This window comes from Bombina bombina, chromosome 5 (genome assembly GCF_027579735.1).
Source record: "Bombina bombina isolate aBomBom1 chromosome 5, aBomBom1.pri, whole genome shotgun sequence".
Classification (NCBI taxonomy): Eukaryota; Metazoa; Chordata; class Amphibia; order Anura; family Bombinatoridae; genus Bombina; species Bombina bombina.
In genome coordinates, this window is record NC_069503.1 from 123,287,533 (window position 1) to 123,313,108 (window position 25,576).

The window sequence follows — 25,576 nt, forward strand, 5'->3', positions numbered from 1 at the left end:
CTTCAGGGGGATTAGCCGCGCGTTAAAAGACCATTCATGTTTTAACTCTGTGTTCTCAAACTTGGGGTTTCGCCTGGGTCTATTACACGCTCTGTCATGGTCGAATACTTGGGTATTCTATGGGCACGCGCTGAGAGGACTTTGCTTATTTAGTTGTGTTCCATGCTTGCTGGATGTTGGAGAGATGTTTTTTGAAATACAAAATTTAAAACACCATTGCGGATGGCATTAACCCATAAAGCGATGACAGATAGGCTCTGATGAAGTGCCGAATGTGGCAGGAAACGCATCAGCAGTAATTCAGGTCTGTGTGTACTGTGCCTTGCTATTTTTATCTACAATATACTAATAAAGTGGATGTTTTAATCATATCTTATCAGCTTATCTGTCATCGCTTTATGGGTTAATGCCATCCGCAATGGTGTTTTAAATTTTGTATCTTATATTTTTTCGCTTGAAGAGGGCAGCGTAGGGGAGACCTTATCGCAACTTGGATCGCAAGCCAGGACGCACTGTACTCTATGGAGGATTAGGATCATCGCCGGTTTACCTGAAACTTTTCTGTGGAGTACAACCGCTACTGGATACAAGTGAGTTTTATCTACATATATACAATGTTGATTGCTCCTGGTTGATTACTGACCGAGTATCTTGCATATGTAAGGGGTAAACGAAGATTGACCTTATTTCAGCGTGCAACAGTTAACACAGGATTACAGAGTTTATTTCATATTGGATAAGGCTTTACGTATTTTTTCAGTGGCATGACTTATTGTATCACTGGCTTCCCATACACTTTTTTGCCTTATCTAATGTATTAAAAGACAGTCCAGTAATATTTTCTAGTACTATTTTGAGATGGTTTTTTTATCTCCGTGCCCGGTATTATCCTGGGTTTCGCCTGGTATAGGCATGGCCTCCTTCCCTGTTTGGCTTCGTTTAGGTCTCTGATTCTCGGCCCACTCTTGGGAGGTGCTGTTTTTTGCATTGAGGGATTTTTCGGTTTCCTCGGTCCTCCTGGCCTTGTTCCCTTTGTGGTTTTTATTTGGTTTACCCTTCATTTGTGAGGGGTGAGTGGCGGGGGATCGTCTGTTGGGCGACGGTGTCTCTTGGTGGACTGTTGACTCAGTAGAGTCCGTTTTGCGGTCTCTGAATTGGCTCTGGACTGGCTGCAAGTAAGTGTCACTGGGGCTTTTCTTTTGAAAATTTTTCTCGGCTTCAGACGAAGCGGGATTTTTTTATGGGGTAGAGGTTCAGACCTGGTGCCCTCAGTATGGGCCGCCTATTGTACCCTCTCGTCTTGGCCTTCAGTGTCCTCTATAGCTTGAGGATTTTTTTCCCAAAAGTAATGAATGCAGCTGTGGACTCTTTCCATTTAAGAAGAAAAACATAAATTATGCTTACCTGATCATTTCCTTTTCTTCTGATGGAAAGAGTCCACAGCTCCCCACCCATCATTTTATGTGGGGTGTCCTTGTTATTCTTCTGGCACCTTTCACCCTGATATTTCTTCTACTGTTCCTTGTTCCTCAGCAGATGACTGGGGGATGAGGGGAGTGGGAGGAGTATTTAAGCCTTTGGCTGGGTTGTCTTTGCCTCCTCCTGGTGGCCAGGTTCTTAATTCCCAAAACTAATGAATGCAGTTGTGGACTCTTTCCATCAGAAGAAAAGGAAATCAGGTAAGCATAATTTATGTTTTTGCCCATGCTCAATAGAGGCAGAATGCAACTTAAAGGGATACTGAACCCAAATTTTTCTCTCATGATTCAGATAAAGTATGCAATTTTAAGCAACTTTTTAATTTATTCCCATTATCAATTTTTCTTCATTCTCTTGGTATCTTTATTCAAAAAGCAAGAAAGTTTAGATGCCAACCCATTTTTGGTGAACAACCTGGGTTGTTCTTGCTGATTGGTGGATAAATTCACCCACCAATAAACGAGTTCTGTCTAGAGCACTGAACCAAAAATTAGCTGGCTCCTTAAGATGCCTTCTTTTTCAAATAAAGATAGCAATAGAACAAAGAAAAATTGACAACATAGGGGTAAATTAGAACGTTGCTTAAAATTACATGCTCTATCTGAATCATGAAAGAAAAAATTTGGGTTCAGTGTCCCTTTAAGTTAACAACGTTATCTCTCTAAGGGCAGTGGCTACGCTGAGAATTTATAAGTTGGTTTTTTTTTTAACTAAAGGAGCATTCTTTCATACCCCTTTAACACAGGTTCTGCGCTGAAGCCCCTAGTAACTCCACTACTTTTTAAATGTAACGGTCTTAACATGAAATTGAAAAGAAAAATAAATATAACTAAAAAATTTTATTAAAATGTGAGTACAGGCTGGGTTTTTTTTCTTTAAATTTTGATTGTTTATTTACATATTTGCATTTTTGTACAGACTATCATGATTTTTTACACACACCAGACAATAGCAAGAATCAGACTGATACCATACAGCTCAAAGCTACTTAATGCTACACCTCTAATCAGGTTACATTACATTGTGCAAACCAGACACTGGAAGTTTCCCAGAAGATATTGCAGGATACTGATGTAGAACATGGCACTTACTCACAGACTAGTAAACTAACATGGTTTCACTTCTTATCTAACCAAAAGGTTATTCTCATCATGCAACAAGTGATGCCAGCTGGCAAAGGGATCAGATGGGCTTGTCGTGAAGCCACCGCCAAACACTCCAAGTTAGTACAGTATTCTGATCCTTGTGCATTTGAGCATTAAAGACATACTGTACTGTACAATTGGGTTCCCCTTAATATGTTTCCAATTACTTGTTATATCAGCTTCAGAGTTTCAAATACTGTATATCAGTTATTTCATACACAACCACTTAAATGGGCTGAGCTTGTTGAAACAGAAGATATTTTCTCATCTATTTTTGTATACACACATGCCTCATCTTACAAACAGTAATACTTCAAGCTACTGAAAATTAACATTTTAGTATCTGTCCCTCGGCTGCTGCTGGTTCTTGTTTATATAGCTTTTCTTTAGATAATACAAAAGTATTCATATTTTTAGTGTAGGTGGTGGTTCTTAAAGGCAAAATCAGCTATTTCAAATGATATAATAGACTCTAGCAGGTAAATTAGATTATTAGGAACATAAATGGAAGGTTTTTTTTACAATTTAATATCTCATGAGTGCTGTGGGCGTTTGTCAGAAGCACGTGCAGCAGGGAATTTAAATAGACCATTAAGTGGTTAAATCACAATACAAACACAAGGTTAAATAACTGACAGTATGTGAGTGGATACAGTTAGATTTTGAAGATGTACATCAAGTCCTGCTATACAATGGGGTAAATGTACTAAGCTGCAGTCGCAGCTTTTGAGACTATATGGTGCAGGTGCATGAGCGTGTCTGGAGCCACAAAAAATTAAGAAGCAGAATCCGCTTCTTTTGCCTCCCCCCCGACACTCACTTGTACAGGATCACATGCCCTGCTCTAGTGCAACCTATTGCGCTCTTGTCCAATGTTACATTTCACCACACAGTGCAGCATCCCAAGTGGCAATTGCAGGCAGACAGGTTCTCTACTTACAAACATGCCTGTCTGTAATCATGATAAATTTTGCACAACGTATTAATAACTTGGGTACCCAGTGCAGAAAAAAAAAGATTTACATAATGGAATAAAGAAAAAGTCAGAGACAAAGACTTGAGAAAGGCTTACTTCTCCAATTTACAAGTTAAATGGAGCAAGAAAATTACACACTGCAGCTTCACTACCGGAGCAGTAGGCCAGGTTCAAGAGGAGTTCTTTTTAGTTAAAAGAAACAAAACAAAGCTGTGCCGAGCAATACTGACGTAGATTCATATAGATGACTAGGACAAAGATAAGGGTCAGCGAATGTGTGGCATTATATGAAAAACAGAATTTATACTTACCGATAAATTTCTCTCTTTCAGAGTGGAGAGTCCATGGGTATCCATAACATGTAGGATATACTTCATGACAGCAGGTGGAGGTCAAGAACTCTCACAAGAGCTTTCAATCCCTCCCAACTCTACTTTTCTACAACTAACGTATAGCCGAGCAGAGGTTTAAAAAAAAAGGTTAAATGAAAGACCAAAAGCAGGGTTAAGAACTGCAAATACGTTGCCCTTCGATTCTACAAAAAATAGGGCGGGTTCCATGGACTCTCCTCACTCCAAAATAAATACATTTATCGGTAAGTATATATTCCGTTTTCTTTCGTAGATGAGGAGAGTCCATAGGTGTCCATAACATGTGGGATACAATACTAAAGCTGAGAGTTCATGTAAAGCACAAGTGGGACAAATAAAGGGTAGTTCCTATTTGCCGAACACTCCTGCCAAAAGCAGCTTCTGAAGAAGCAAAAACATAAAAAGGTAAAATTTTGAAAAAAGGTATGGAGAGAAGACAAAGTTGTCGCTTTGCAAATCTGTTCCAAAGAAGCCTCATTCTTGAAGGCCCAAGTAATAGATACAGATCTAGTGGAATGTGCACTAACTCGTTTTGGAGGCAGTTGTCCCACAACCAAGTAAGCTTTACGTATTGTCTGTTTGAGCCATGAAGCTAATGTCACTGCTGTGGCCTTTTGACCTTTCCTATTACCTGAAACAAATAAAAGGTTTGTCTAAAATCTTTAGTACCCTAAAGATAATATTTTAAGGCTCTTACCAAATCCAAAATAGTGTAGAAGATGTTTCTTAAAATTAGAAGGATTTGGACACAGAGAAGGAACAACAAATTTCCTGGTTAATGTTTTCAGAAGATACAACCTTAGGAAGAAAATCATATTTGGTACTGAGATCCACTTTATCCCCCATGAAAAACCAAAAGGGAGAATCATAAGAAAAAGCTAAGCGTTTAGAAACTTGTTTAGCTGAAGAGATGGATAGATAAAAAAGGCAACAATGCTAGGTCCAAATTATGCATAGGTTCAAAGGGAGGACTTTGCAAAACAGAACCAGATTAAAGGTTCCAAGGAGGAGAAATATGCCTATCAATAGGAAGAATTCTCACCAAGGCATGAAAAAAAGTTTGATCATCAGGCAACTTAGCCAACTTCTTATGAAACAAACCTGACAAGGCAGAAATGTAACCTTTTAAAGGATATCTTGGAGAAACAGAAGAATTCTAGGATGACTTCTAAATGTTTTTCTTGGAAATCATTTAGAACACCAAAGAAAATAAGGATTTCCAAATGTTTAGGTGAAATTAACATAAAACAATATAATCATTTGACAAAATAAAGCTGCATTTTTCATTGCAAAATTATTCTCAGATATGAAGGTTCAAAATAATGAAGTTTACAATTTTTGTTTAGTGGTCCTTTAACAGCTCTTTTGAGGGTACTAACAGCCTTCTGGACAAGGAAGAGTTAAAATCTAGGCAATTAGATGAGAAAAAGTCTGAAGGGTGCCTCAGGGAAAATTTTTGCTATTTTCAGAGCAAAGGAAATTAGGAGAATGGGCGCCAAGGAAAGGGTGGGGGCTAACCGCTGTACCGATGCACAGACAGCAGCCTTAAAGGGATAGTAAACCCAATTTTTTTTCTTTCATTATTCTGATAGAGCATGCAATTTTAAGCAACTTTCTAATTTACTCCTATTATCAATTTTTTTTGTTCTCTTGCTATCTTTATTTGGAAAGCAAGAACGTAAGTTTAGAACGAATCAGCAAGTGCAACCCAGGTGCTGAACCTAAAGTGGGCCTGCTCCTTATCTTAGATTCCAGCATTTTCAAATAAAGATAGCAAGAGAACTAAGAAAAATTAATAGGAGTAAATTAGAAAGTTGGTTAAAATTGCATGCTCTATCTGAATCATGAAAAAATTGGGTTTACTATCCCTTTAAATTAAACGGATTCAGATAAAGCAGCAATTTTCAACAACTTTCCAATTTATTTTCATTAACAAAATGGGCAGTCTTTTTATAATTTACACTTTTTAAGTCATTAGCTCCTACTGAGCATGTGCAAGAATTCACAGAATATTCATATGCACATTTGTGATTGGCTGATGGCTGTCACATGATACAGGGGGAGTGGAAATAGACATAACAGATTTGTCTGAAAAAAATCTACTACTCATTTGAAGTTCAGAATAAGTGCTATTGCATTGTCTTTTTATGCATTTGTTAATTATGCAAATCTACTGTGTTTACTGGTCCTTTAATTTGGAGGCCAAATGTCAAAATTGTAAGTGTTAAGCACACAGGTAAAATACCAAGTGAAAGGGCTGGAAACCCCCAAACTATATGGTATCTGTGGATATCAGCTTACTGTACTACTGTAGAGGATATGAACAGATATACCAGTAACCTCTTTAGTGGAGGCTGATGGACTGGGTCCACACGAGGGCAAAGGACAGTTATGGCTTAGAGATTTACCCACAAGGGTAATGACTATGCCATAAGAGAAATAATCCTCTACCCATTTCACACATTCATTCTAATCTTCTTTTAGTGAAACTGAAAGAGGGGGATAGGGTCTCAAGTCAGGTCTGAGCTCCCAATAAATAAATAAGAAAATAATAAAAACTTGATTGCAGAGCACTTCACTCAACCTCTCACCTTGGAGGCCAAGAACTAACTGGAGAGAGGAGTAGAGTTGGGAGGGATTGAAAGCACTTGTGAGGGTTCTTGACCTCCACCTGCTGGCAGGAAGTATATCCCACATGTTATGGACACCCGTGGACTCTCCTTATATACGAAAGCAAAGTTGTTCCTATAAACAAATGACAACTAGTAATAACGGCTCATGTATGTACATTTTTCTCAATTTTTAAACATGGTTCTTGGAGGAATGGGTGGACCGTGCTAACTATGTCCGTGACTTCCTATGCATTAGCCATTTAATGCAAGATACAAAAGATTTTGAACATTTTGTAATACTTATTGCAATATTGATAAAAATTTTGTATAACAGTTAAATTTGTGCAATGCTTAAATTATTTAGAGAGCGCCATGATGTATACCATATTATAATATACCATATTAGCAATAATTGTTACATGAAATAAAGTACAAATACTCAGAGGAGTTGATGTCCCAAACATTTTGAGAGATTACAGCTGACATGTTTTCATTTATCAAATGTTCTTTCATTCTGAGGGTATGTTAGTTGTTAACTATCTGCTGCTCTTCTGGTGTATGTTCCGTAAAACCATTGCAACCATAGTGGCTCTTTTGGTGTCGGATGAGCGCGCTCTTGCGTGAAAAGCTTCTCCCACACTCTGTGCATGAGAAAGGCCTCTCCCCAGTGTGGGTCACGTAGTGTGATAAGAGGTTTCCCTTTAGCGTAAAACCTTTGCCGCACACAGTACATCGGTACGCTTTCACCCCTGTGTGAATCTTCTGGTGAGACAGAAGGTTTTGCTTCTGCGTAAAACATTTGCCACACTCTGTGCACTCATAAGGTTTCTCCTTCGTGTGACTTCTCTGGTGTGTGTAAAGGGAAGTCTTGCGTAAAAAACTTTTCCCGCACTCGGTACATGAGTACGGCTTCTCTCCTGTATGAACCCTGTTGTGAATCAGAAGTTCTCCTTCTCTGATAAAGTTTCTCTCACATACGTCACATGTGTAAGGTTTTGTACGTGCATGAAACCGTTTGTGTCTGTTATATGTGTGTTCATAACGAAAGCTTCTTTCACACTGTGTACACGTGAAAGGATTTACCCCTGTGTGAATCCTGTAGTGCGACTGGAGGTTCTCCTTCTGCATAAAGCATTTTCCGCATTCTGTACATTGATGTGATTTCTCCCTTGTATGATTTTCTTCCTGCATCGCAGAGTTCTTTTTCTGAAAAAAGCAATCTGTGCACTTAAACAGATTCTCCCCAGTGTTAGTCTCATGGTGACAGAGCAGCTCTGTATCTTCTGTAAAGATTTTTCCGCATCCGTAACATGAGGATGGTTTCCCTCCTGCTGGTAAAATCATACGACTGCTCTTATTTGCTTTAGAGTTCTGTGATCTGTCACTCTCAGAGTCCGCTAGTGATCTGTGCTGTGGACGTTCACTATCACCATGCGATAACTGTTTGGAAATATCAGCCATTCCTTTCTTTTTTGGACGGGCTGGGCTCTCAGTATTGTCAGACATGTCCCAGTCTGTTGATGAAGTATTCAGGTCGTCCTCTAGACAAAAAAAAAATAATAATAATAATGACTGAGCACAAATTATTTTGCCCTATTTAGTCTTTCAAGTGAAAAATCTTATCTGATGTATATTTCACTAAGCAGTAATTATTTCTTATTCTTTTGGTTATTGTAGAGTTTTTAATTCACTACTTATACGAGATACAGTAGGTACAAATAATACATAATGCCTGTATATTATTATGTATATAACCCTTGGAAAGCAATTAAACAAATACAGGCGATTCAAAACTTTCTATAATTCTTATTTGATATTGCAAAAAATTATTATTATTTTTATCAAACTAATGACACAATCTTACTGAGTCAAACACAGCTGAAGTTGATAACTTCCTTAACCCTTTGAGTGCTAAGCACTTTCCCACCTGGGTGCTAAGATTTTTTAATGTTTTTTTATTTTTTTTGAACAATTTTTTTTTAACTTTTTTTTTTTTTTACTTTTTTCAGACCCCCAAGACTTACACTGTTGGAAAGGTTGGGCGCTTACCTTTCCAATGGTGGGTCTTGGGGGTCTGTAGCTGCTTAGATGCCTGAGATACAGAGCCGTCATTAGCACTCAAAGGGTTAACATTCAATCTCCATTTTCCAATAACGGCATTGAAAACCAAAATGAGTTAATGGAGTTTGTGGGTTGGCTAGAGCAGTGTTTAACAATCTGATTGCCATTTGTATATGGGCATGATGGTTGTACTGGGCATGTTTGTCAAATGATTTTTTTAAACATTTACATTTTTTAAAACTATTTTTTAAATTTATTTCAACCATTGATTAAGATTTTATGAGCATGCAGTGTAACTGAGAGAACATAGTTTGTAGTTAATCTGTAAGAATAAAGTTACGCTATTCTATATTTCAGTCTGCTAAGATAATTGTCTAAATGCCAGAGGAATGGAACTAAAATGATTCTGTGTGAATTAATGGGTTTTTCCTTCACTTACTCTATGCTAACATAATTTTTTTTTGCATCAGCTTAGAGCACTGGCTTTTAAACCTGTCCTTAGGACTCCCTAAGAGGCCACATTTTGAGGATATTTGAACTGGAGCACAAATGAAACAATCAGCTGATAATCAAAACATTGTTATTTTACCTGCTCTGATCCAAGGTAATCCTGAAAACCTGGCCTGTTGGGGGGGCCTGGGGACAGGTTTGAAAACTAGTGACTTCGAGAAATAGTCAAAGAGAAATATAATTTTCTGTAATCCTGAAATAAAGGATTTATATAGCTTTGTAATAGTTTTATGTGAGGGTGATTTAAATAAAATAATAAGTTTAGTAGAAATGTATAGGGATTCATTTTATCTATGCTCAAGGACATGCAAATGTTTATACTTATGTCATCAGATATGTCTATATCACAATAAACATCTCTCTCTGCCTAGTCTTTTTCAAGATATACAGTATATATATATATATATATATATATATATATATATATATATATATATATTTCATGAAAGAAGCACTCACTGATCAATCAACATCTGTGGCAAGCTTTAATGTTAGTCCCTTCCTCTGACAAATAACAATGTGCAAAATCAGCCTTTAAATAGGCCACCAAACAACACTCCCCTCAAGATCAGCCAATCCAGGCTGAATAAGTATCACACCCCTTCAGTAGCCAATTACAATGTGTGACAGATTTCTCAAAGAATGTGCAATAAAAACGATATGTAATAAACATAGTGATATAGGACCCAAAAAGCAAACTCTCCAGGGAGTGATTATGTCCACACTTGAAATATAATAAATAAAATACTGTCAAAATGTCTGCAACAAATTATAACTTTGCAAAAACCGCTCAGCCAATTACCATCAGTATTACATATGACAATGAGACGTCATACTTGACAACCAAAGCGTAACCAAGCCCAGTTGTTAAAGTGAAGGTCAAGTTTTGCGACTTTCTATCCTCTATTCTATTATACATCTAGTATATAACCTGATCGCTAAGTTTTTTCCCCCAAAAAGTATATATATTCTATTAGTTTATTAACTTTATATTTACACTCTCTGACGTTCTTCGCTCCTCCCTCCTTTCATTTCCGGAGTTTTGACTATATTACGTACAGAGTGGTCCCACCCGCTCTGTACGTACTTCAAAAGCGCGTTCACGAATGACGGCTCACTTGCGCATGCGCAGCATCCACCGAAGATTCGATTTGCGCCTGCGTGACAGAAACAAACAGATACACAGGACGTCGCCTTATAAATACAAAAAAGCACATGCGCTAAACTGGAACGAGCGTTGTCAAGAAAGTAAAGGAAGTGACGGCCACGCATGCGCATATCGAACAATAAGGCGGTGACGTAACAGTGTTTCCATTGGATAGTCTAAAAACGTGACCGGCCTTATGAAAAAAAACAAAAAAAAAAACGGGATGTTTTACATTTGTTCAGAATCGGATCAAGAAACGGTAAGAAAGCTTGAAATATATCGATTCTAAATTTTTGATGACTTAAACTCCCATTTATTTTAATAGTATTTGCAGGGGAAAAAGTTTAATAGGTTCAAGTTTACCTTCACTTTAAGGATGCCCTGAACACAAGACAACCAGGGCAGACGTCATCACACCTCAAAAATGCGATCTAAACTTATAGGCCAAGATATGAAAAAGGCACCTCCATCTAGACACAGTGTGAAAATGAAACAACGTAACAGCTGATAATAAAAACAAACAATAAAACCAAAAGAGTATAGAACGTTCAACCTTAGTTAAAGATCAGTTACTAACAAGTCTAGGTAACTATAGCAATCAACACCCATCATCAATTCGTTTTTTAGGCAGAGACGGAGGCGACACACGAGGAGGGGGGGCATAGCCCGCCGCCCTCAACATCGGAGGCCCTAGGAAGTACAGTATTTAACATCAGTTCACGAACATTATCCACGGCTGAAGAGAGTCTCCTTAATAAAGGTTTATCCTTCGTGCCCTCTTCAAGATTAAACGAATTTGATGTATATATTGACATTCAGAGATTTGGTAGAAACCTAAGATTGAAAGAATTCTACAATACAGGTCCTGATGAAGGGGGTGATTTTAGAGCTAAGGGGTCCTTTGATCCGATGTCCAATAACCCAACTATCAGTACACTAACTGGCTTTCTTTCACGGAAAATCAAAGATAGACCCAATACTACATGGAGGGACAATCTAACCAAAGATGAGAGATTGGCCCTTAAAACATTGAAGGAAGACACCTCCATTGTGAATCGCCCTGCAGATAAGGGCGGGGCAGTGGTCCTTATGGATACAGCATATTACAAGACTGAGATTTTGGGACAGCTAACTGATGAGAAGACAAATTTACCTCTGCGGAGTGACCCTACCTCCCGTCTAAAAAAGAAAATTGACATACTTCTTCTGGAGTATAAAGAGAGGGAATTGATTACACAACAGGATTATAATTTCCTGAGACGAGATTTTCCATTGGTTCCCCTCCTCTATACTTTACCAAAGATCCACAAAAATGCTGAATTACCACCTGGGAGACCGATAGTCTCTGCTAGAGGATCGTTACTTCAACCTCTAGCTCAATTTGTAGACTTTTATCTGCAACCTTTGGTGAAAGCAATGCAGTCATACATACGTGACTCCAACGACTTCATCACTCGGATCACACAGCTGGATAACATCACTGATCTCGATCTTCTTGTGACTCTTGACGTTTCAAGTCTCTATACAGTCATTCCTCACAAAGATGGTATTATGGCCGTGACCTATGCCTGTGATATACCTTTAAGGTATATCACCTGTTTGGCCTCTAACCCTATAAAAGGTTTCCTGTTCCTGTATCTCATTGCCTGAATATTGAAGGACATACACTGCTGTGCATCTGAGTTTCTAATTTGCTCTGATTGTTTCTGCAGTGTTTCAAACTTTCTACTACAAGTTTTTGTTACTCAGTTCTAATTATTATTTTGTTAGCAGTATCGTTACTTTTTCTTTTGCATTATTGGGCAAACCTCTTCACAGCCTTTTCCCAAGAAACTTTCATTTGAAATTACCGTTACGCTGACAGGAGTCAGCTGTCTGCAGAATCTCTCAGCAAGGACACAGTGTTTGCAGGACCGGAAGTCAGTCACGCACATACCCGCTGCTGTGTAAACGCTGAACACGCCGAGGAGGTCAGGTATCATAGTGTTTACCACTTCAAGCATATTATTTTTCTCATCACTTGTGTATATACAAAACCTTGAATCAACTTTACCAATACAAATACCGGAACTCATTCAATGACTGTTTACCTAATCTTTACCTCATTATGGCTCATTGCCGGATTCCTCTCAATATCTGTGAGCTTCTGTGAGTGTATGAATTGTACGGGTGTGTGTGTGTGAAGACAGAAAGACTCAAACAGATTATACCTCATCATTTGTGTAAGGACTTATTACTGCTTTTATTACCAATTCAAACTACCATCTCCTTGCTAAGCTACTCATATCAGAGTCAGCCCACGCTGAGAGAAAAGTCTTTAAGCATAAATTCTGCTCTCATTTATCTGAAATTACTTAACATCAAAACTAGCTCACTGTGTTGTTACTTAAAGTAATCAGTGACTCTTGGGTATCATTCACAAAAGAGCAACAAAAACTTATTTCTTATAATAAATATTGTAGCGATTATAACATATTTGTTACATAATATTCAGGCCATATAAACATTAGTATCTGGTTATCAAACCATGGATCCTAATGAAATTAAAAAGGAATTTAATAATGTGTACCAGAAGCTTGATTTCTTAGCTCATGCATTAAATGAAGTCAAAGCTGAAAACACAGCTATCAGAACCTTGATAAAGGATTCATTAACCCCTAAGGAACCACAGCTTCCTGAGCCACACATACAAACACCTACACCCTTCTCAGGGAAAAGGTCAGAGTTCCGTGACTTTAAAAATGCATGCTTTCTCTTATTTTCTATGAAGCCACGTACCTATCCTACAGATAGAATTAGAGTCTGCACAACTATCTCTTATTTGATTGGTGAACCGCGGACTTGGGCCAATAGATTTTTTGAGAACAATGACCCCATATTAGATTCACTTCAAGAATTCTTTTCTGCTTTAGCTAGTTTATATGAGGACTCAAACAGTCAACTAAATGCAGAAACAAAATTAAGAGCCCTCAAACAAGGGAAAAGAACAGTGGAAGAATACACCACTGACTTCCAGATGTGGGCTTCTGAATCTCTTTGGAATGAGATCAGCCTGAAAAATCAATTTAGGTTGGGACTCTCAGAGGCTCTGAAGGACGAGCTATCTCGTCTGGAAATGCCTGAGACACTTGCATCATTAATTAAACTCAGTACAACACTTGATCGCAGACTGAGGGAAAGAAAGGCAGAAAAGGGTTACTATGATCCTACCCCCAGACGCATGACTCAAACTACCCAAGGTCACGATAGAAACCAATCCACACCCATGGAAATAGGTACTATCAAGGGACCACTATCTGCAGAGGAAAAGACCAGGAGGAGACTGGCGAATCTTTGCCTCTACTGTGCTCACAAAGAGCACACAGTATCCTCATGCCCACTATTGGCTAAACAAAAGAAGGGTAAGATTAAGACCAATATATTTGTGTGTAATACAAAAACAGCTACTCCAAACCAACTCACTTTATCCATTTCTTTACAATGGGATCAAACACATACCCAGACTGATGCCTTAATAGATTCCGGAGCATCTGGGATATATATAGATGCTGATTATGTATATAGAAAAAAAATTCCTATTGTGTGTAAAAAGCAACCAGTCTTTGTCAAATTAATTGATGGTTCTTTAATACAAAAAGGGCCTATAACCCATCACACCATTCCTTTACTGACAACATCACTAGATGGACATACCGAATATTTAACCTATGATATAATTCCTATTGATAGGCATGAAATAATTCTAGGGTACTCATGGTTGAATACACATAATCCAAACATAGATTGGTCTCATAACTCCATTTTCTTAACTTCAGATTACTGTACTAAAACTTGTTTTCCACATTGTTCAATATCCAGCCTGGAGACTGGTTTACCATTGGCATATTCTGATTTGGTAGATGTGTTCGATCTTAAAGAAGCGGACAGTTTACCACCTCATAGGCCCTTTGACTGTCCGATAGATATAATTCCTGGTTCACAAATCCCATATGGGAAAAACATAATTTATGCTTACCTGATAAATTTATTTCTCTTGTAGTGTATCCAGTCCACGGATCATCCATTACTTATGGGATATTAACTCCTCCCCAACAGGAAGTGCAAGAGGATTCACCCAGCAGAGCTGCTATATAGCTCCTCCCCTAACTGCCATTACCAGTCATTCGACCGAAAACATGTAGAGAAAGGAAAACCATAGGGTGCAGTGGTGACTGTAGTTTAATGGAAAAATTACCTGCCTTAAAGTGACAGGGCGGGCCGTGGACTGGATACACTACAAGAGAAATACATTTATCAGGTAAGCATAAATTATGTTTTCTCTTGTTAAGTGTATCCAGTCCACGGATCATCCATTACTTATGGGATACCAATACCAAAGCTAAAGTACACGGATGACGGGAGGGACAGGCAGGCTCTTTATACGGAAGGAACCACTGCCTGAAGAACCTTTCTCCCAAAAACAGCCTCCGAAGAAGCAAAAGTGTCAAATTTGTAAAATTTGGAAAAAGTATGAAGAGAAGACCAAGTTGCAGCCTTGCAAATCTGTTCAACAGAAGCCTCATTCTTAAAGGCCCAAGTGGAAGCCACAGCTCTAGTAGAATGTGCTGTAATTCTTTCAGGAGGCTGCTGTCCAGCAGTCTCATAGGCTAACCGTATTATGCTACGAAGCCAAAAGGAGAGAGAGGTAGCCGAAGCTTTTTGACCTCTCCTCTGACCAGAATAAACGACAAACAGGGAAGACGTTTGTCGAAAATCCTTAGTTGCCTGTAGATAAAATTTCAGGGCACGGACTACATCTAGATTGTGTAGCAGACGTTCCTTTTTCGAAGAAGGATTAGGACACAAAGATGGAACAACAATCTCTTGATTGATATTCCTGTTAGTGACCACCTTAGGTAGGAACCCAGTTTAGTACGCAGAACTACCTTGTCTGAATGAAAAATCAGATAAGGAGAATCACAATGTAAGGCAGATAACTTAGAGACTCTTCGAGCCGAGGAAATCGCCATTAAAAACAGAACTTTCCAAGATAACAACTTGATATCAATGGAATGAAGGGGTTCAAACGGAACCCCCTGTAAAACATTAAGAACTAAGTTCAAACTCCATGGTGGAGCAACAGTTTTAAACACAGGCTTGATCCTAGCTAAAGCCTGACAAAAAGCTTGAACGTCCGGAACTTCTGACAGACGTTTGTGTAAAAGAATGGACAGAGCTGAAATCTGTCCCTTTAAGGAACTAGCGGATAAACCCTTTTCTAAACCTTCTTGTAGAAAAGACAATATCCTCGGAATCCTAACCTTACTCCATGAGTAACTCTTGGATTCGCACCAATATAAGTATTTGCGCCATATCTTATGGTAAATCTTTCTGGTAACAGGCTTCCTAGCCTGTATTAAGGTATCAATAACTGACTCAGAAAAACCACGTTTTGATAAAATCAAGCGTTCAATTTCCAAGCAGTCAGCTTCAGAGAAATTAGATTTTGATGTTTGAAGGGACCCTGGATCAGAAGGTCCTGTTTCAGAGGTAGCGACCAAGGTGGACAGGATGACATGTCCACTAGATCTGCATACCAAGTCCTGCGTGGCCATGCAGGTACTATTAGAATCACTGATGCTCTCTCCTGTTTGATTCTGGCAATCAATCGAGGAAGCATCGGGAAGGGTGGAAACACATAAGCCATCCCGAAGGTCCAAGGTGCTGTCAAAGCATCTATCAGAACCGCTCCCGGATCCCTGGATCTGGACCCGTAACGAGGAAGCTTGGCGTTCTGTCGAGACGCCATGAGATCTATCTCTGGTTTGCCCCAACGTCGAAGTATTTGGGCAAAGACCTCTGGATGAAGTTCCCACTCCCCCGGATGAAAAGTCTGACGACTTAAGAAATCCGCCTCCCAGTTCTCCACTCCCGGGATGTGGATTGCTGACAGGTGGCAAGAGTGAGACTCTGCCCAGCGAATTATCTTTGATACTTCCATCATTGCTAGGGAGCTTCTTGTCCCTCCCTGATGGTTGATGTAAGCTACAGTCGTGATGTTGTCCGACTGAAACCTGATGAACCCCCGAGTTGTTAACTGGGGCCAAGCCAGAAGGGCATTGAGAACTGCTCTCAATTCCAGAATGTTTATTGGTAGGAGACTCTCCTCCTGATTCCATTGTCCCTGAGCCTTCAGAGAATTAGCCTAGTAGGCTGGCGTCTGTTGTTACAATTGTCCAGTCCGGCCTGCTGAAAGGCATCACCCTGGACAGATGTGGCCGAGAAAGCCACCATAGAAGAGAATTTCTGGTCTCTTGATCCAGATTCAGAGTAGGGGACAAGTCTGAGTAATCCCCATTCCACTGACTTAGCATGCACAATTGCAGCGGTCTGAGATGTAGGCGTGCAAAGGGTACTATGTCCATTGCTGCTACCATTAAGCCGATCACCTCCATGCATTGAGCTACTGACGGGTGTTGAATGGAATGAAGGACACGGCATGCATTTTGAAGCTTTGTTAACCTGTCTTCTGTCAGGTAAATCTTCATTTCTACAGAATCTATTCCCAAGAAGGGAACTCTTGTGAGTGGAAAGAGAGAACTCTTCTTTTCGTTCACCTTCCATCCATGCGACCTTAGAAATGCCAGTACTAACTCTGTATGAGACTTGGCAGTTTGAAAGCTTGAAGCTTGTATCAGAATGTCGTCTAGGTACGGAGCTACCGCAATTCCTCGCGGTCTTAGTACCGCCAGAAGAGCACCCAGAACCTTTGTGAAGATTCTCGGAGCCGTAGCCAATCCGAATGGAAGAGCTACAAACTGGTAATGCCTGTCTAGAAAGGCAAACCTTAGATACCGGTAATGATCTTTGTGAATCGGTATGTGAAGGTAAGCATCCTTTAAATCCACTGTGGTCATGTACTGACCCTTTTGGATCATGGGTAAAATTGTCCGAATAGTTTCCATTTTGAACGATGGAACTCTTAGGAATTTGTTTAGGATCTTTAAATCCAAGATAGGCCTGAAAGTTCCCTCTTTTTTGGGAACCACAAACAGATTTGAGTAAAACCCTTGTCCTTGTTCCGACCGCGGAACCGGATGGATCACTCCCATTAATAAAAGATCTTGTACGCAGCGTAGAAACGCCTCTTTCTTTATTTGGTTTGTTGACAACCTTGACAGATGAAATCTCCCTCTTGGGGGAGAGAATTTGAAGTCTAGAAGGTATCCCTGAGATATGATCTCTAACGCCCAGGGATCCTGGACATCTCTTGCCCAAGCCTGGGCGAAGAGAGAAAGTCTGCCCCCCACTAGATCCGTTCCCCGATCGGGGGCCCTCGATTCATGCTGTCTTAGGGGCAGCAGCAGGTTTCCCAGCCTGCTTGCCCTTGTTCCAGGACTGGTTAGGTCTCCAGCCTTGTCTGTAGCGAGCAACAGCTCCTTCCTGTTTTGGTGCAGAGGAAGTTGATGCTGCTCCTGCTTTGAAATTACGAAAGGAACGAAAATTAGACTGTCTAGCCTTAGGTTTGGCTCTGTCTTGAGGCAGGGCATGGCCTTTACCTCCTGTAATGTCAGCGATAATTTCTTTCAACCCGGGCCCGAATAAGGTCTGCCCTTTGAAAGGTATATTAAGCAATTTAGATTTAGAAGTAACGTCAGCTGACCAGGATTTTAGCCACAGTGCTCTGCGTGCCTGAATGGCGAATCCGGAATTCTTAGCCGTAAGTTTAGTTAAATGTACTACGGCATCTGAAATAAATGAGTTAGCTAACTTAAGGGCTTTAAGCTTGTGTGTAATCTCATCTAATGGAGCTGATTCAAGTGTCTCTTCCAGAGACTCAAACCAAAATGCTGCTGCAGCCGTGACAGGCGCAATGCATGCAAGAGGTTGCAATATAAAACCTTGTTGAACAAACATTTTCTTAAGGTAACCCTCTAACTTTTTATCCATTGGATCTGAAAAGGCACAGCTATCCTCCACCGGGATAGTGGTACGCTTAGCTAAAGTAGAAACTTCTCCCTCCACCTTAGGGACCGTTTGCCATAAGTCCCGTGTGGTGGCGTCTATTGGAAACATCTTTCTAAATATCGGAGGGGGTGAGAACGGCACACCGGGTCTATCCCACTCCTTAGTAACAATTTCAGTAAGTCTCTTAGGTATAGGAAAAACGTCAGTACTCGCCGGTACCGCAAAATATTTATCCAACCTACACATTTTCTCTGGTATTGCAACTGTGTTACAATCATTCAGAGCCGCTAACACCTCCCCTAGTAATACACGGAGGTTTTCCAGCTTAAATTTAAAATTTGAAATATCTGAATCCAGTTTGTTTGGATCAGAACCGTCACCCGCAGAATGAAGCTCTCCGTCCTCATGTTCTGCAAATTGTGACGCAGTGTCTGACATGGCCCTAATATTATCAGCGCACTCTGTTCTCACCCCAGAGTGATCATGCTTACCTCTTAGTTCTGGTAATGTAGCCAAAACTTCAGTCATAACAGTAGCCATATCCTGTAATGTGATTTGTAATGGCCGCCCAGATGTACTCGGCGCTACAATATCACGCACCTCCCGAGCGGGAGATGCAGGTACTGACACGTGAGGCGAGTTAGTCGGCATAACTCTCCCCTAGTTGTTTGGTGAAATATGTTCAATTTGTACAGATTGACTTTTATTTAAAGTAGCATCAATGCAGTTAGTACATAAATTTCTATTGGGCTCCACTTTGGCTTTAGCACATATAGCACAGATATCTTCCTCTGAATCAGACATGTTTAACACACTAGCAAATAAACTAGCAACTTGGAAATACTTTTCAAGTAATTTACTATAATATGAAAACGTACTGTGCCTATAAGAAGCACAGAAAAAGTTATGACAGTTGAAAATTAATAAACTGAAAAGTTATAGCATCAAATCTTTGTAAAAAACACAATTTTAGCAAAGGATTGCTCCCATTAGCAAAGGATAACTAACCCTGAAAGCAGAAAAAAAAAAAAAAAAAAATACAGAAATAAACGTTTTTTTTATCACAGTCAACTACAATCTCACAGCTCTGCTGTGAGTGATTACCTCCCTCAAAACAAGTTTTGAAGACCCCTGAGTTCTGAACCGGATCATGCAGGGAAGACAATAAACTTCTGACTGAATTTTTTGATGCGTAGCAAAAGCACCTCTCCCCCTCACACATAACAGTGAGAGAGATCAGTAAACTGTCATAAATTAAATAAAACGACTGCCAAGTGGAAAAAAATAGTGCCCAAAACATTTTTTCACCCAGTACCTCAGAAAATTAAACGATTTTACATGCCAGCAAAAAACGTTTAACATTAATAAATTGAGTGTTATTAAAAAGCCTGTTGCTAGTCCCTGCAAATTAGGCTAAAGTTTTATGCATACAGTATAATTCCAGTGAAGTGCCATTCCCCAGAATACTGAAGTGTAAAATATACATACATGACAGCCTGATACCAGTTGCTGCTACTGCATTTAAGGCTGAGTTTACATTATATCGGTATGGCAGAATTTTCTCATCAATTCCATTGTCAGAAAATAATAAGCTGCTACATACCTCTTTGCAGATTAATCTGCCCGCTGTCCCCTGATCTGAAGTTTACCTCTCCTCAGATGGCCGAGAAACAGCAATATGATCTTAACTACTCCGGCTAAAATCATAGAAAAACTCAGGTAGATTCTTCTTCAAATTCTACCAGAGAAGGAATAACACACTCCGGTGCTATTATAAAATAACAAACTTTTGATTGAAGGTATGAAACTAAGTATAATCACCACAGTCCTCTCACACATCCTATCTATTCGTTGGGTGCAAGAGAATGACTGGTAATGGCAGTTAGGGGAGGAGCTATATAGCAGCTCTGCTGGGTGAATCCTCTTGCACTTCCTGTTGGGGAGGAGTTAATATCCCATAAGTAATGGATGATCCGTGGACTGGATACACTTAACAAGAGAAATCTACCCATTATCTCAAACCGAACTCGAACACTTACGCACCTATCTAGATGATAACCTCAAAAAAGGTTTTATCTCACATTCCACATCACCAGCAGCAGCTGGAATCTTTTTTGTAAAAAATAAGGACCACTCACTACGACCCATAATAGATTATAGAGGCCTCAACGCAATTACCATAAAAAATCGTTACCCACTACCCTTGATACCAGAATTGATAGAAAGATTGACAAATGCAACAATTTATACCAAACTAGATCTTAAAGGCGCTTATAACTTAATTTGCATCAAAAAAGGGGATGAATGGAAAACAGCCTTCAGGACACGCTATGGCTTATTCCAATACAACGTGATGCCATTTGGTTTAACTAATGCCCCAGCGACTTTTCAATATTTTATTAACAAAATATTCCACGATCTCATAGACATATGCGTCATCATCTATCTAGATGATATTCTGGTATATTCCAAATCCCTTAAAGAACATGAAAAACATGTAAGGTAGGTCCTGACACGGCTACGAGAGCACCGACTGTTTGCAAAGATGGAAAAATGTAATTTCCATGTTCAACAAATAAAATTTCTTGGATATATCATTTCACCTAATACAATCCAAATGGACCCAGACAAGATAATTGCAATAACTAATTGGCCACAACCTAAAACCCTGAGAGCACTCCAGAGGTTTCTGGGATTCTCCAATTTTTACAGAAAATTTATAAATAAATTTTCAGACATTGTGAAGCCACTCACATTACTTACTAGAAAGAACTGTAACTACAAATGGAATGACGAGGCTCAAAAAGCATTTCTTACTCTAAAACATTTATTCACAGTAGCACCTGTGTTAACCCTGCCTGATTATACTTCACAGTTCATTCTAGAAGTAGATGCTTCTAATTATGGACTAGGAGCCGTCTTATCCCAGAAGGATAAAACTACTCAGGAATTACATCCAATAGAGTTCTACTCCAGATCTTTGCTCCCAGCTGAACTAAACTATAATGTGGGAGATAAAGAACTTTTAGCGATTAAAGCTGCTTTAGAGCATTGGAGGCACCTTTTAGAAGGATCTCCAGAACCTTTCCTGATATACACTGACCATAAGAACTTAGAATACTTGCGGAAAAACAAGACTCTCTCAGCCCGACAAGTTCGCTGGTCTTTATTCTTAGACCGTTTCAATTTTTTAATCACCTACAGACCTGGAAACAATAATACTAAAGCTGATGCACTATCTCGAATACCGAATGTCAATTCGAGTCTGGATACCCTCAATCCGATTATTCCTCAAGAAAAATCCCTTGGATCCCTAACCTCTCTTGAAAGTGAGATCTTATCTGAACTAAATAAAGAAACAGAGCTACCTAGTGACTGTGAGAAAGACGAAGTCACCGGACTTTACCTTCACAACAAGAAAATCTATGTTCCCAAAACACTCAGAGATGTCATTCTACATCATCATCACGACAATGTTTTAGCAGGACATAAAGGCATACAAAAAACCACAGAGCTAATTAAACGCTACTTCTGGTGGCCTCAAATGGAACTTTCTATTATCTCCTATATAAAAAAATGTGATATATGTGCAAGAAACAAAGTTATACACAAAAAAACAATTGGATATCTCTCACCACTACCAATACCGTCTATGCCATGGTCCACCATCTCCATGGATTTCATAGTAGATCTACCCTCATCTCAACACTTTACCACAATATTAGTAGTTGTTGATCACTTAACAAAACTTGCACATTTCATCCCTCTCAAGAATCTACCTACTGCTATGACTACAGCTAGAGTATTTTTGAAACACATAGTACGCTTACATGGCATTCCCACTACCATCATTTCTGATCGGGGTACACAGTTTACCTCAGCTCTCTGGAAATCACTTTGTAAACTCCTACAAATAGAGACCAGGTACTCAACTTCATTCCACCCTCAAACCAACGGGTTGACTGAACGCCTAAATCAGACTTTAGAGCAGTTCCTAAGATGTTACATAACCCACTTGCAGGACGATTGGATTGAATACCTACCTATGGCAGAATTCTCTTATAACAATTCGATATCAACATCCACGAAGATGACTCCATTCTTTACCACCTATGGATATAATCCATCCACTATAGCCATATCGCATGCCCCGGTCTCTTGTCCAAGTATTACTGATTTCACCTCAACACTAAAAGACAGACTAGAGATACTCAAACTTCATTTAAGTGAGGCTAAAGATCGTCAGAAAAAATATTATGACTATCATCATTCACCAACACCTCTCTACAAAATAGGTGACTTAGTGCTACTCTCTACCAAACATCTTAAGCTTCAGATCCCCAGCAAGAAATTAGCTAATCAATATATCGGACCGTACCCCATTGTTTCCATAGTAAATCCGAATGCTGTTAAGTTGAAATTACCCATTGATTGTAGGTTGCACCCAGTATTCCACGTCTCCCTTCTAAAACCTTATGACTCCCCTCATCAATCATCTCCTCTCCCTCCTGTTTTGCTTCAGGATGGCCCGGAGTATGAGGTGGAGCGAATTCTTGACTCCAGGGTACGGAGACGTTCTCTCCAGTATTTGGTTAAGTGGAAAGGTTATGGTATGGAGGAAAACTCCTGGGTTTCTCACTTGGACGTTCATGCTCCTTCTCTTCGATCTGCATTCCACAGACGTTACCCCAATAAACCTTCCTGATTTGAATTGGGGGGCCTTGAGGGGGGTATGTGATATACCTTTAAGGTATATCACCTGTTTGGCCTCTAACCCTATAAAAGGTTTCCTGTTCCTGTATCTCATTGCCTGAATATTGAAGGACATACACTGCTGTGCATCTGAGTTTCTAATTTGCTCTGATTGTTTCTGCAGTGTTTCAAACTTTCTACTACAAGTTTTTGTTACTCAGTTCTAATTATTATTTTGTTAGCAGTTTCGTTACTTTTTCTTTTGCATTATTGGGCAAACCTCTTCACAGCCTTTTCCCAAGAAACTTTCATTTGAAATTACCGTTACGCTGACTGGAGTCAGCTGTCTGCAGAATCTCTCAGCAAGGACACAGTGTTTGCAGGACCGGAAGTCAGTCACGCACATACCCGCTGCTGTGTAAACGCTGAACACGCCGAGGAGGTCAGGTATCATAGTGTTTACCACTTCAAGCATATTATTTTTCTCATCACTTGTGTATATACAAAACCTTGAATCAACTTTACCAATACAAATACCGGAACTCATTCAATGACTGTTTACCTAATCTTTACCTCATTATTGCTCATTGCCGGATTCCTCTCAATATCTGTGAGCTTCTGTGAGTGTATGAATTGTACGGGTGTGTGTGTGTGAAGACAGAAAGACTCAAACAGATTATACCTCATCATTTGTGTAAGGACTTATTACTGCTTTTATTACCATTTCAAACTACCATCTCCTTGCTAAGCTACTCATATCAGAGTCAGCCCACGCTGAGAGAAAAGTCTTTAAGCATAAATTCTGCTCTCATTTATCTGAAATTACTTAACATCAAAACTAGCTCACTGTGTTGTTACTTAAAGTAATCAGTGACTCTTGGGTATCATTCACAAAAGAGCAACAAAAACTTATTTCTTATAATAAATATTGTAGCGATTATAACGTATTTGTTACAATGCCTTGAGAAAAGCAGTTTATATTGGCCCCTCAGAAGAGGTATTGATTTATCTACTCACATTATGCCTAACGGAGAACTACTTCCTATTTGACACAACATTCTATTTGCAGATTTCAGGAACGGCGATGGGGTCCAATGTGGCCCCATCCCTGGCCAATCTGTACATGGCACAATATTAGTCGTCCTTGATGAAAGTGTTTGAAACTACTCAAATTAAATACTACTGTCGTTACATAGACGATTTGTTTCTGATATGGGGAGATGATAACAACAGTCTACTCAACTGGATTGACAATCTGAATTCCCTTGAGAGCCCTATTAAATTCACACATACATCTACGAACACGATGGTGGACTACCTGGATGTTAGGGTATTTAAGGTGGAAGGGAGATTGGGCACCACCCTATTTCGCAAAGACACTGACCGCAATTCATTGCTCCATGCAAGGAGCTGCCACCAACCTAGTCTCATTCGTAATATTCCGAAGGCACAGTACCAACGGGTAATTAGAAATAATACCAACGATGTTATGTGCCAACAACAACTTAATGAGATGACACAACGCTTCGTGGAAAGAGGATATAACAAAAGAAAATTGTCTGAAATGAAAGATAAGGTACTTCATCCAGATGAATCAGGAGACATATCCTCTCTGGGTACGAATGATCAACTGACCTTTGTGACCACATATTCACCTGATGTTATACCAATAACACAGATGATTAAAGAAGAATGGAAATTGGTGGAGACTGACCATACCCTTCCATTCAGAAACTGGAGGGCCCCAAGAATTGGATACAAAAGAGGACGAAACCTCAGGGATCATCTCGTCAAAGCTGACATCAACACTGAAAGTGGCCCCCAAACCTGGCTAAAGACCAAGAAGAAAGGTTGTTACCGATGCATTAGTTGTGTGACGTGTAGTGGGATGCTCATGGGCACACACTTTCATCATCCTGAGAGTAACAAATCTTATGAGATAAAATTCTTCCTAACCTGCACCACAAAATTTGTGGTTTATCTCTTAAACTGCCTGTGTGGTAAATTCTACACAGGTAAAACCACTGACGATGCCAGGACTAGGATGGCCAATCACAGATCAAGCATACGGACAGCTATACGAAGCGGCAAGGCAGACCAACCGGTAGCGAGACATTTTTTGGAAGCAGGACACTCTGTCACTGATCTGAGATTCAGATTAATTGACCATGTACCGACCCTAAAAGGGGGGGGGGGGGGGTGACAGAGCAAAGACACTTCTACGCAAGGAGTCAAGATGGATATACGAACTGGGAACTTTACATCCTAGAGGCCTTAATACACATACAGGATGGAAGTGTTATTTGTGATGAACTCTCCAGGACTATTGACTCCTTTCTGAGAGTCCACTTTCCATATACATGAGGGTAAACTTTCGATTTATATGAGGGTCCATATTTCCATTATGACATTTTTAGGGAATTTTGTCCAGAGGACTATAGTTATAAGATGATGATATTATCTCTATATTATCCTTTTTGATCAATTATCTATAAATGGTTAATTACCTGAGTGTACCCCTTGTAGTCACCAGGGTAACTATATGACCCATGCAATTAGATCTCCAGATAGTCAACTTGTTTGATACTTTCATGTTTATTTCTCGCATCGGATAGATGATTTATGCATATGTAATA

At 39.5% G+C, this 25,576-nt stretch overlaps 1 protein-coding gene across 1 annotated transcript in view; it reads right to left on the reverse strand.

The window, feature by feature from the left end:
- Positions 1-2,344: 2,344 nt before the first annotated feature.
- The window catches only part of LOC128660061 (gastrula zinc finger protein XlCGF52.1-like), a 60,153-nt gene continuing 36,921 nt past the window's right edge, over positions 2,345-25,576 (reverse strand). Inside the window, exon 4 of the mRNA XM_053713659.1 lies at positions 2,345-8,124. Within this exon, the coding sequence (XP_053569634.1) occupies positions 7,109-8,124 (1,016 nt within the window). The 3' untranslated portion in view covers positions 2,345-7,108. The remainder of the gene's footprint in view (positions 8,125-25,576) is intronic.